Source organism: Mastomys coucha, unplaced genomic scaffold (assembly GCF_008632895.1).
Source record: "Mastomys coucha isolate ucsf_1 unplaced genomic scaffold, UCSF_Mcou_1 pScaffold12, whole genome shotgun sequence".
Classification (NCBI taxonomy): Eukaryota; Metazoa; Chordata; class Mammalia; order Rodentia; family Muridae; genus Mastomys; species Mastomys coucha.
This window is the reverse complement of record NW_022196894.1, coordinates 14,741,204-14,753,226: the sequence shown is the minus strand read 5'-3', so window position 1 is coordinate 14,753,226 and position 12,023 is coordinate 14,741,204. Positions and strand designations below refer to the sequence as shown.

At 52.9% G+C, this 12,023-nt stretch overlaps 3 protein-coding genes across 7 annotated transcripts in view; 1 reads left to right on the top strand and 2 right to left on the bottom strand.

The window, feature by feature from the left end:
• Positions 1-1,717: 1,717 nt before the first annotated feature.
• On the bottom strand, positions 1,718-3,142 carry Tssk2 (testis specific serine kinase 2). Its single transcript, XM_031363319.1, has one exon. It carries the CDS (start codon positions 3,005-3,007, stop codon positions 1,931-1,933), a length of 1,077 nt encoding a protein of 358 aa, XP_031219179.1. The 5' UTR covers positions 3,008-3,142; the 3' UTR covers positions 1,718-1,930.
• Positions 3,143-3,372: 230 nt separating this feature from the next.
• Positions 3,373-12,023, top strand: part of Dgcr2 (DiGeorge syndrome critical region gene 2) — a 62,981-nt gene continuing 54,330 nt past the window's right edge. The window contains exons 1-2 of one of the 5 annotated variants that reach the window (XM_031363312.1): positions 3,373-3,624; positions 4,710-4,827. In XM_031363312.1, coding sequence (XP_031219172.1) covers positions 4,797-4,827 — 31 coding nt within the window. In that variant the 5' untranslated portion in view covers positions 3,373-3,624; positions 4,710-4,796. Of the gene's footprint in view, positions 3,625-4,709; positions 4,828-9,649; positions 10,020-12,023 lie in introns of those variants that run through there. The other 4 variants (XM_031363313.1, XM_031363310.1, XM_031363311.1 and 1 more) reach the window with 4 other exon arrangements.
• Positions 6,072-9,636, bottom strand: Tssk1b (testis specific serine kinase 1B). The gene has a single exon (XM_031363318.1). It carries the CDS (start codon positions 7,364-7,366, stop codon positions 6,269-6,271), a length of 1,098 nt encoding a protein of 365 aa, XP_031219178.1. The 5' UTR covers positions 7,367-9,636; the 3' UTR covers positions 6,072-6,268.

The window sequence follows — 12,023 nt, the reverse complement described above, 5'->3', positions numbered from 1 at the left end:
ACAGAGCTGCCATTTATGCTGAGGTCACCCCCCGAGCCTTCTTCTGTAAAGGATAGCACAGACCCCAAAGCATGCGCCTTTGAGCTCATGGGCCTCCCAGCCAGGGCTGACCATTCAGTTTGTTGGTTCTGGGCTCTGGTAGGACCTGCATATCAGGCTCACCAGGACCAGTCCTCTTCCTGTGACTTGAGCCAGTACCTCCCAGCAATCTGGCTGCCTCCCTGTCCTCCTCTCTGCTTGACCCACTGTCCTTCAGCTCTGCCTGCTGGACTCTGTTGAGACACCAGCTTTATCTCAGCTTGAGCTATACAATGAGAAGAAAAAGTGTGGGCTCCCTGCAGTGCGCACCAGCAACTGAGAGTGACTAGAGGCCAGCTACACCTGTAAGCCTGTGGCTACAGAGAGCTGAAGGGTCCCTGCTCGGCCTAAGAGTCAAAAGCTCTGATCTAATTCCCCAGCCTACAGTTTTCAGGCCGCAAGTGGCATCCTAGGCCTGCCCTATGTTAAGGGCAGCCTAAAAGCACAGCAGACTCTCTTGACACCTGGTTCTTGCTGTGATTCCATGAGAACCACCTTTTCTAGTCTGCTGGCATTGGGCCTCTGAGGCCTCAGCACTCTGGAGACCACCATGGTCGGGTACCTTCCTCCTCGAGCCTTGTACTTCTTAGTTTTTGTCAGCTTGACAGAAGCTAGGTTTCTGGGAAGAAGGAACCTCAATTGAAGAATTACCTCTCATCAGATTGGCTTGACGCATGCATGTCTGCAGGCATTTTCTTGATTGCTAATTGATGTAGGACGGCAGGGTCCAACAGTGGCATCCTTGGGCAAGTGGTCTTAGGTTGTGTCAGAAAGCCTGAGAGGAAACTAGAGAGGAAGCCAGCCAGGAAGTGGCACTCCTTCACTGTTTCTGAGTTCCTACTCTCTGACTTCCCTCAGTGTTGGACTATGTTGAAAGTATGAACTGAATAAACCACTTCCTCCCTTAAGTTATTTTTCTATCAAGTATTTATCTAGTGTTTTCTATCAAGGTAATAGAGGCAGAGTAGGCCAGTCCTCTATCAACCAGTTCCCCACAGTGAGGTTGCCCTGGATGGGACCTTCAGGGCTGGAGCTGGGATCCTGGGCTAGGGAAGCTTGAGCTTTTAATCCAAGGGACTCCTCCAGTAAGTGGGAAGCAGGGACAGGAAATGGGGAGGATGGGTGCGGTCTAGGTGCTGACCACCTCAAGCATTTGGGCAGCATGAGGGGGTCTAGTCTATAAGGAGAGTTGGTAACCAGGGAATGGCATCTAGGCACTTTGAGGGCTGCTGAGGATTGGGCATTGCAGGTCTATAGACCAGGTAAAATAGCAACAAGTTTCCAAGCGGGCTGCCGGATTCCTGGGGATGGTGTGGTGAGGCTTGCACAGCAATGGTCTCTGATTTTGATTGCCTCTTTGAAGTGAATGGACAATGACCACTGTGTAAGAACAGGATAGGGGTGGGGTAGCTTGTTTTGCATAAGATAAGTGAGGCATGGAGCTGTCCAGTGCTGGAGGCCTTGGGGATAGAAGAAAGAGGCCAACGTGTGAACCTAGCAAAAGAACATGCTAGAGGTCTCCTCTGCCACAGGCCTCACTGAATGCCTGGGTCTGAGTACAGGTTCCTGAACCCCTATGCTGAAGATCCCCGCGCTGGATGAGTCCTAGAGAAAAAGACTCCCCACTGGGCACTCTCAATGCTTGTATACACTTTGTGGTTTATTTGGTGGTCAGTAATTAATGGCTTTGCTACTAAGTGGAAGAAAGCTAATAGAACGTAATCAAAATAGTGGTTTAATTGACGAATTTTACTTGTTCCTTGCACCTGTGCCTTCTTCAGCTCCTACCTGCCTACTTAGCTTATGTGGGTGCAGACTGCACACCACGACCCACCCAGGGCCCTCTCCACCACTAGGTACTTGCTTTCCCCACCTCAGCTCCAGAGATGTGATGGTCTTTAGCTCTGGAAGTCTCAGCCAGCCTGTCCTCCATCCTGTCTTCATTCTCGGGTGCCCCCAGCATCCGGTGCTGGGGTTTGGTCCCCAGTTTGTGGTCAGGCCGGTGTTCAGGTCTGGAGCCTGGTCGAGTATCCAACTTGCAATCAGCTCGATACTTGCCTTCCCCCTCCCTCTTGAAGGAGGCAGAAGACATGGCTTTGGGCTTGGGGGGCTGTAGCCACGAGTGGCTAAGGATCTCATCAATGTGCAGCCTCCGGTTGACATCTGGCTGTAGGATGCGGTAGATGAGGTCCTTGCACTCACCAGTTAGATTCTTGGAGCGTGGGAAGTCCACTCGGTGCTCCTTCTGGATGCGCAGCATCTTTTTTATGTCGGAGTCATCGTAGGGCATGGAGCCACAGACCATGATGTAGAGGATCACACCCAGGCTCCAGATGTCATACACTTTGGGCTGGTAGGGGATGCCCTGCAGCACCTCGGGGGCCGCATAAGCTGCTGACCCACAGAAGGTTTTGCTGAGGACGATGCGCCCGCTCCCGTCCCGCAGGCAGCGCTTGGAGAAGCCGAAGTCAGACAGTTTGATGTTGAAGTCCTTGTCAAGCAGAAGGTTCTCACACTTGAGGTCTCGGTGGACGACATCCAGGTCATGGCAGTACTTGACGGCTGAGGAGAGCTGGCGGAACATCTTGCGTGCCACATCCTCATGCAGGGCTCCTCGGCACTTGATGAACTCGAGGAGGTCGCCTTGGACGCCCAGCTCCATGACAATGTAGATGCGTCCATCAGAGGTCTCAAAGATCTCGTAGGTCTTAATGATGGAACGGTGGTTGACGGTCGCCAGGATGTCCATCTCCCTAGGAAGGAATCTCTCCACAAAGTCAGTGGGTGTTTTCTTACGGTCTATGATCTTGACTGCCACATTGAACTTGAGGCGCTCTGAATAAGCAGATTTGACTTTTGCGTAGGAGCCCTTGCCCAGATTGATTCCCACGATGTAACCCTTCTTCCTTAGGACCGCGGCATCGTCCATGGTGCCAGGAGCGGCCGGTGCCGCCGCCCTCTACATCCCCTCCCCACACGGGCCAGTAGGCATTGTCCTCATTCCCACTGTGGGGAGGCGTCTGGCTAGGCTGGGCCTGGAGTGGAACGCTCAGCATTGTCACCAAGTGACCTGCGAATGAAGTCATAAAGCTGGGCTGCTGGAAGTGGGGACTAGCCTTGGGGGAATGGGGCCCCTGGATGGAAGCCAGGAAGGCCTAGAAGGAGCACCCCCTCCCCACCCACTGGAATGAAGCTGGCATTCAGGCCTGTGGTAACCCTCCCTGGCCCTTGCTGTGACTTCGTTGTTACCACTGAGGCCCAAAGAGAAGCGATACAGGTCCAGTCTCATCCCTCTTTCCCTGTTGGGCCATGGGAACTGGTCCTGTATCGGTCCTCACTTAACTAGAGCCAAGTCCCTACCACTTCTTCGGAGTTTGAAGCAAACTTCCTATGAGTTTGTATCAGTCAGTGGTAGCTGCTCAGGTCCAGTCAGCCCAGTGGTGGTTCCAGTCGACTGGATGAAAGCAGTTCCATGTTTATGGTCTTTGGGCTACAGAGTGGGCAGATGAGCCACATCCCTGGTGAACAGCCGTGTGGAGTGGGAGGGTAGGTAGTACAAGGGGATGTACTGAGGGTCCAGGTAGGCAGGTGCATGCTTGGGAGGGTGTGGTGTGGATGATGGGGAGGCTTCGATCAGATGTACAAGGTGGTGAGGTACTCAAGCAGACAGGTGCGGAGAATGGTTAAAGTGTAAGGAAAGAGGGCCGTGAGTTTTCTTCTGCAAACGATGGGCAGCCCTTGTAGAACCTAACTCCCTTTTCAGATGGTTCCTGTTAGGAAAAGAAGCCAATTGGTTTTGGGATGCATGTGGAACCCCAGGGCCTTGAGCCAGAGCAAGCATCTGAGGGTCAAGGGGAGCGGGGAGGGTTAGGAAGAGCCAACCTGGGCCTGGTTAGTGAGGAGGGGACTGTGTTAGGCTTGGTGCAGGATAGCCCAGGGATTGATAACCCCTTAGCATTGTCCATGAAAGAGCAAGCTTGGAGTTTTGTGAGCAAGTGAGCCAGGGCTACATGAAGTGCTGTGGCAGTGCTCACTATTTGCATATTGGACTGTCTTGTGTTTTATGCATGGATGTTTGTTTTGCAAGGTGGCATCCTGTGTACACTGTCTTGGCTCCTTTAGAAGTCCTGTGCTCATTTTCACATCCCATGGGAGGCTTATGCTTTCAGTGAGCTGCCAGAATGTGAAGGTGCTGTGTTCAGAGGGAAAGCAAGGCCTGTTTCTAGATGGGGAGGTGGGACAGAAGGCCTCAAACAGGAAGTGACATAGTCAGGTGCAGAGTGGACAAGAGGGAAAAGATGATATGGGGAACGAGAATACACCATAGAGGCCACCTTGAAGTCCTGGTCCTAAAGCCTCTGAGTGACACACACAGCAGGAGCTCTTGTGTCACTTCCTATCTCAACTATCTTCTCATTGAATTCCAAGCAGCTTCAGGCCATCTTGGTGTCTTCTGTCCCCAAAACCTTGGCAAGACTACAGTGATGAAAAGGCAGCTCCTCAGCTGGCCCCATGTCCTGGAGCCTCCTTCCCCATCCAGGTTTTCTTCGTGGCACTTGTCCAGTCTCACTCATTCGAGTGTTGCTCGGGGTCTGTACTATGTCTGAACCCTGGATACTTGGTTCTCGCAGGCAAAATTCACGGAAGCAGGCTACAGAGTGTTGCATGGTCCCAGAAGGCTTTGAGGAGGACAAAGCCCCTTGGCTGAGCCCAGAGAGATGGGCAGAGTCTTCAGAGGTGAACTGGCAAGTATGCTCATGGCGCACATGTTGGGGTACAGGGATGAGGGGACATTGATGGGAATATCAGAAGCTAGCACTAAAATCCTTTGTGAGCATGGGAGGATGTAGCCTGGGTGTCACTGTGAACACTGGGAGGTAATGGATGGAACAGTGCACAGTAGGGCAAAGGTGGGCTGGATGTGGTGCGGGCGCAAGATGGTCATGTCCAGGAACTCACTGAACACCATTTTTCTAGGGTACTTGGCATTGGTGTCTTCCCAAGGTAGAGACATAGATGGGCCCAGGGTTGAAATGAGTTTAAATGTTTGGTTTTGTGTATTAAACCCTTAGACTTCCATGAGGTTGAATGAGGGGAAGAAAGGGGCCACAGTGGCAAGGTGAGGACTGCCTGGGACACGATGTAAGCAAGGCGGGCAGCACATGGAAGCCAGTGGGGCCGGGCGCAGGTCATGCCCATTTCGAATACCAGTTGCTGCCTTCCTTGCCCACAGGGTTAAGACATGCTGCCAGTTTTGCTTTGCAGAGGTCAGCTTCCAGTTCTGCTGGGGCATCTCTTCTGGAACTGACTGAGATGGGAGGGGCATGGGGTGCAGTCAAAAGCTATACAGGGCTATGGGACATACTTGGGTTAGCTAGTGGAGTCCCCTACTCCTGGGCTGGGAAACAGTAGTATGTAGCAATTTAGGGCACAGCTGAGAACTGGGTACCAGCTGGACAGGGAGGAACATGTCCCATGCTGGGCAGAACTGAAAAACCAGATGCTAAGCAAGTCCCAAGAGGTACTATAGGGCTGGTCAATGTGCCTTCTGTACTCTTCCCAACCCCTCTCAGGCAGATTTGTGCAGCCTGAAGCCCTGGAGTAGTGATAAAACACCTGCCTAGACCCTAAGCCCCCGATGCAGGAAGCCAGCTCTCCTAGTGCAAGACAGGGCTCTGGCTTCCAGCCCTTCCTCTATAGCCAGGTTCATCCTTCTTCGACTATCCTCCCCTGCCTTCTCTCCACCCTTCTTTGCAGTTCTCAGCCTCCCTCTAGAAGTTATCTTCTTCACTTAGCTATCTTCCATGGCTTCTGCCTCTCCATATGCCCCCAACCAGCCTCTCACTGTACAGCTGCCTTGCCATGGTCTAAGGATACAGTCTGGGCTTGGGGCACAGGAATGGATTTCTCTATGAGTGAGGATTTTCAGTCTAATAGGAAGACAAGAGGAGCCCAGGACTACAGTGATCTGGGCAAAGACATTCACCTGAGGGTGTGCACCAATATAGTGATTTATTGCTTCTATAGCCATGTGAGTTACCAAGTTCAAAGGGGGGGAGAAGAAAGTGACGAAAATAGCTCATCCGGGAGTGTCTTCCTTCTCTCTCTCGTCCCTTGACTTCTAGGCTCAGGCTTCAAGCCATGAGCTCTGCTTCATTCCCTGCTGGCCCCCTGGGCTACAAGAGGCTCACTAAGTATGTGTCTCTGAAGGCTGTTGGGGGTGCCCTTCTTCTGTGTCCCTGTTCAGTTCGCTGCTGAGGCCCACGTTCTCTGACTGCCTGGCCACCTGCACAGTTTCTTCCTGGGGTTTTGTCTCAGATTGGGCCTCAGATCGTGCCTCTTCCCTAGGCTCCAACTTGGTGGCGGACTTCTTATCAGAACCAGGTTCAGGGGTCCATGAGGGCTCAGCGGCCCGGGAGCTTTCCCCCTCCTTGTTGACGGCTCCAGAGGACAGACCTCGTGCCTTGGGCTGCACCCAGCAGTGGCTAAGGATCTCATCAATGTGCAGCCGCCGGTTGACATCTGGCTGTAACATTCGGTAGATGAGGTCCTTGCACTCACCAGTCAGGTGTTTAGAGCGTGGAAAGTTGACCCGGTGCTCCTTCTGGATGCGCAGCATCTTTTTTATGTTGGAGTCATCGTAGGGCATGGAGCCACAGACCATGATGTAGAGGATCACACCCAGGCTCCAGATGTCATACACTTTGGGCTGGTAGGGGATGCCCTGCAGCACCTCGGGGGCCGCATAAGCTGCTGACCCACAGAAGGTCTTGCTTAATGTCAGTCGACCACTATCATCCCGCAAGCAGCGCTTAGAGAAGCCGAAGTCAGACAGTTTGATGTTGAAGTCCTTGTCAAGCAGAAGGTTCTCGCATTTGAGGTCTCGGTGGACGACATCCAGGTCGTGGCAGTACTTGATGGCCGAGGAGAGCTGGTGGAACTTCTTTCGAGCATCATCCTCTTGCAGGGCTCCTCTGGTTTTGATGAATTCAAGGAGGTCACCCTGGACCCCAAGCTCCATGACAATGTAGACCTTGCCATCTGATGTCTCAAAGATCTCATAGGTCTTGACAATAGAGCGGTGGTTTAGCATGGCCAGAATCTCAATCTCCCGGGGAAGGAATTTCTCCAGGAAGTCCGTGGGGGCTTTCTTGCGATCGATGATCTTGACCGCCACGTTGAACTTCAGGCGCTCAGAGTAAGCGGATTTGACTTTGGCATATGAGCCCTCTCCCAAGTTTATCCCCATGATGTAGCCTCGTCGCTTGAGGACGGCAGCGTCATCCATGGTGCCGGGAGTGCCCAGTGCCTCTGAGGCTGCCCTCTACATCCCTGCCAGACATGGGCCAGCAGTGTCCTCATTTACACTATGGACAGAGAGTCCTCTGAGCTGGCCAGGCCTGCTGTCCCTGCCTCCTAAGAGGCCCAAGACTCTAGCATGGAACATTCAGCACTGTCTCCCGGGTGACTTCAGTGGGTGAAGTCACAAAGGAGTAAGTAATGCCCTGGGGGAAATGCGGCTATTGCCTGGGGGGCTTGGACTTAGAACCTGGAAGGGTCTGCCAGTGGACTGGAGCAGACTAAAAGTGGACAAAATGGCTTCATGCTTGGCTCCAGCCTGAGGTAAGGAGAGGCTTATGAGACATAGAGGTTTCTAATCCTAGAAATTGAACTGCTCTACAGTGGTGTGGCTCATTATTGTAAACCAGGTCCATCCAGGGGACCCAGTGTGGGTGGTCCTATCAGTCAAGCGTCCCAGCTGGAAATAGATGATACCCTCATGCAAGGATAGTAGGAGGAAGTCTTGATAAAGGGGTGCTTTATAAAGGTTGGAGCAAAATGTAGGGAACCCTGTAGGTGATGCAGTTCCCAAAGGTAATAGCAGACTCCTGACTCACATGGTAGGGTAGGGAATAGAGAGGGCCACCCTGACAGTAACCTTTGTTAGAGGAGAAACGCCTGTCTGCAGTGACTCTACAGGTCAGTGGTAAGGAAGCCAGCCAGCCACTCGTGAGACCCAACCCCTTCCCCTTCAGCTCTTGATGCTGTCTACACAGGCAACCCTTAAAGTCACTGAGAAGGTGACTTCAGTGGGTGAAGTCACAAAGGAGTAATGCCCAGGGGAAGTGAGGCTATTGCCTGGGGTGCTTGGACTTAGAACCTGGAAGGTCTGCCAGCGTGCTGGAGCAGATTAAAGGTGAACAAAACTGTGCTTGGTTCCAGCCTGAGGTAAGGGGTTTCATCTTTTAAAAGACCACTTGTGAATGCGTGCTGGGCCCTGAGACAGACCTGGGCCTACTTCGGGTTCTTCATCTCCTGGCTCAGTGGTGGTGGTGGTAGGTTAGGGAGTTAACACTGTGCTTTCGCTGTACCACTCAGCCAGACTTCTCACTTCTTGTCCTGCTCTTTTGTCTTCCAAACCTTTCCTGGACTCTTAACGGTGGCTCTGCAGGTGGACAGTTGGCTGGAAGTCTGCGCTTGGCTGAGTTCCCTCCAAAGGACCTGTCCAACTCATAGCTCTGCCTGAGCTCCCAGGGCAGATTTGCAGTGGGGGTGGGTATGGGAGAAGGAGGCTTGGCCTGGATCTTATTCTGAGTCCTGGGAATGTGCCATAAAATTATCTGAGTGCCAAGGGCAGCCCTGGACAGGTACCTTTGCTTCTGCCAGCAAGGGGCTCCCCCTCAGTTGTGACAAGTTGCCCAACACCTTGGGCCAAGACCTGGGAAAGTTGGAATATCTGACGGCTTGACCTTGACTTTATCTACCTGTAACGAATTAGCATCTTTCACTCACATGGCTCCACGTATCTATCATAGGTTGCAATCCTGGGACTTTGGTGGAGGGGCAACAAGATTGAGTCAGATACGCTGGAGGTGACTGGCCTTTCCCACCTTTCACTTCCTTTCCCTGAACAGATTGGGTCTTCATTTGCTGTCTCTACTTCCATGTTCACACTGTTCATGAAGGCAAGTGCGAGTTTAGCATGCGGAGCCTTGTTCCCAGGCTTTAGCTCAGTCTCTGCCTGGGCTTTTTTCTCCATTGTATAGACAGCTCCTTCCCTAGATCTTGTCCAGAGACTCCGGGCTTCTCTGTTATTCTGACAGCCATTAAGCTATTTCCTCCTCTGTTGATATTCATTGTGTCATTTCCCCAGCCACAGAGCCTGCTGGTCCTTTATTTTCACTGGAGCTCTTCACTTTCTTCACAGCGTTTAGAAGACTACTTTAGGGAATATGTTGGCACTGGGACAGACCTGGGCCTCCAGGAGTAAAGATCATTCGGGTCTAGCTATACCTCAATTCTCTAATCCCGGATCCCTACTCCTACCCACCCCAGACCCTGACGCCAGCAATGTCAGTCCCTGTGGCCCTACCAGCACTAGGGACTCCTTTGGGTACCTCGCTGCCAAGGCTGCGTCCCCCTCCCCCGAGTCCCACCTCTCGGTTCAGCCAATGGCACGCCTCATTTCCTGTTAGCCCCGCCCATGACCCCGCCCACCACCGCTCAGTTCTTAGGCCTCTCGTGCTCACGCCCCGCCCCGTGTCTGGAGCTCCGGTCTTGCCTCCCTCCGACCCCCCACCCCCGCCCAGCTCGGCGTTCATTGGTTAGTGCGGGCTGGAGGCGGGGTGGCGCGGGCCGGAGCAGGACGGCCGCCATCTTGCGCGAGCCGGAATCTCATCCCGCTCCTGCGGCCTATAGTGCGCGCTAGTCGGTGGCATTCTCTTGCCGCGGCCCAGCTGGATTCCTCGCCTGCCGCCCCTCTGCCCCAGGCCGGAGTCCGGCTTTCACCCTCTCCTCTCGGCCAGGTCCGGCCTCCCCGCGGGGTCACGCGGCTGCCCCGGGGACGATGAACGGAGGATAAATGGTGCCCAAGGCAGACAGCGGTGCCTTCCTGCTGCTCTTCCTGCTGGTTCTCACTGTCACCGAGCCGCTGCGGCCAGGTGCGCGGCGCTGAGGGTGGGGGCGCGGTCGGGGGTGGGGCTGCGGACGTCCGTTCACCCGCGCCGCGGCTGCTGGGCGCCACTGCGCCTCGGCCGGGCACAGGCGAGGCCTGGCCGCGGGGCCCTGGGCGTCCCCTGCCCCGGCACAAATTGGAGTGTACCGGGGTTCGGAACCTCGAGGACGTCGCCTTTAGACCCTCGTCCACCGAGCGCCGCGTGCTCTGGGACCCACTGGCCAGGAGCTGCGTCTCCGGCGCACCCTTCTGCCGGACTGAGTGATAGTCTGGGAAGCAGCTTGTGGAGGCACCTGGTGCCCAAGTGTCCGCTCAACTGTGGCCTAGTGCCAGTGTTTCAGCCCTGGACAGCGATGGCTGTTTGCTTATTGCCAGTTAGTGAAACGCTGTATCATAGAAGTCCGGCCCTGCCCAAAGGAGGTACTGGGAGTAAACCGAGCACCGTGTGCAGGGGACAGAGTCCTCTCAGCGGTGCCTGGCACTTAGTGCTTTGTGTGGTGTAATTTAACTACTTTTGGTACTCCCTTGGAGTTTTGTGTGGTGGGTAACCTCAGGTCCTTTTTCTACTTATTTCAGATACTTCTGAACTGTGCCAAAACAAACAAACCCTCACTGCTCCCCACTTCCCAAACAAAGCAGGGTCGATTTATCCAGCAGGCACAGGAATACCACTACAGCCTAACTGTCCTTTTAGGGATCTGTGGGAGTTTTACAGCAGGGATGTCTTGTCTGTGAACTTTCAGAGATTCCTGTCTAGACTAGGGCAGTGGTAAGTAGAGCTCTTAATGCTTTTAACAGAGGAAGGTTCCCATGAAGGAATGCCCAAGGCAAGTCTTCCGTGGGTGACATCATGGCTGGGTGTCAGAACAGGTGGGTGCACCCTCAGCAGTGTCCTAGCCCAGCTCCCATCCTGCAACATATTTCAATGCTTGGCATTGTACTTTTGTCCCATGTGAAAATGTCTGCCAGAGCCTCAGTGACCAAGCCTGAGCCAACCCTTAACAGAATGTTTCCCTGGGCTCCAGGAAAGGAGCAGCCAGCTGCTCTACATAGTGAGCTGACCGGTTGTAAAGTAGCCTGCTAGGAATCCTTGTGGATATGATTCTCTTGTTGGGCTAGTGGGTTTGTGGGTTCTTATGGTTTATCTCTTGGTAAATAAGTTTGTATACCTCTGCATACAGCGAACCCATTCTGATTCTTGGATCCAGTTTTGCAGGTGAGGTCCACACATGTCTGCCTTACAGGTGTCCAATGCCCCTAACCATTTTTCCCTTGCCAGTCTGTTCATATATCCTGCCAGCTGGCTGAAAGCAGTTCAGTAAGGACATGTGAGTTCTTGCTGCCTGCCCACGATAGAGGTATTCAAATGCAGAGAACACAACCCTCTCTTTAGAAGTGCTCAATATTGAAGAAGAGAGCAAATATGAATTCTTCAGTATATTCCTGTGTGTTGGGTATCCCTGGGCAGATGACAGAGGCCATCCATATGTACATGTGCAGCAGGGGAGCTCTCATACAGTCTAAATGGGACATACAGTAGAAGAGGCTCCAGTAGAGAGAGTGATGTGATCTTGAACCCATGGCTTTCTAGGCTGGAGCTCCCAGTTGTGTCTTAAGTTGTCCTGCAGAACGCTAAGCACCCTAATGTCCCTTGACATGGGCAGCAAAGACAGGGATTGCTGGGTCAAGATTTTTTTTTCTTTTTCTTTTTTTTTTTTTTAAGGTTTATTTATTTACTTATTTATTTGTTTTTATTTATTATATGTAAGTAGACTGTAGCTGTCTTCAGACACACCAGAAGAGGGCGTCAGATCTCCTTCCAGATGGTTGTGAGCCACCATGTGGTTGCTGGGATTTGAACTCAGGACCTTCAGATGATCAGTCAGTGCTCTTAACCGCTGAGCCATTTCTCCAGCCCAAGATTTTTTTTTCCTTGTGTGCTATTATGTCTCTTTGTACATTCATCATGTCTGTCCTGGGAGTGTTGAGC

Coding starts and splice junctions, on each gene's coding strand:
- Tssk2 (XM_031363319.1), bottom strand. CDS start 3,007: ATGGACGATGCCGCGGTCCTAAGGAAGAAGGGTTACATCGTGGGAATC.
- Tssk1b (XM_031363318.1), bottom strand. CDS start 7,366: ATGGATGACGCTGCCGTCCTCAAGCGACGAGGCTACATCATGGGGATA.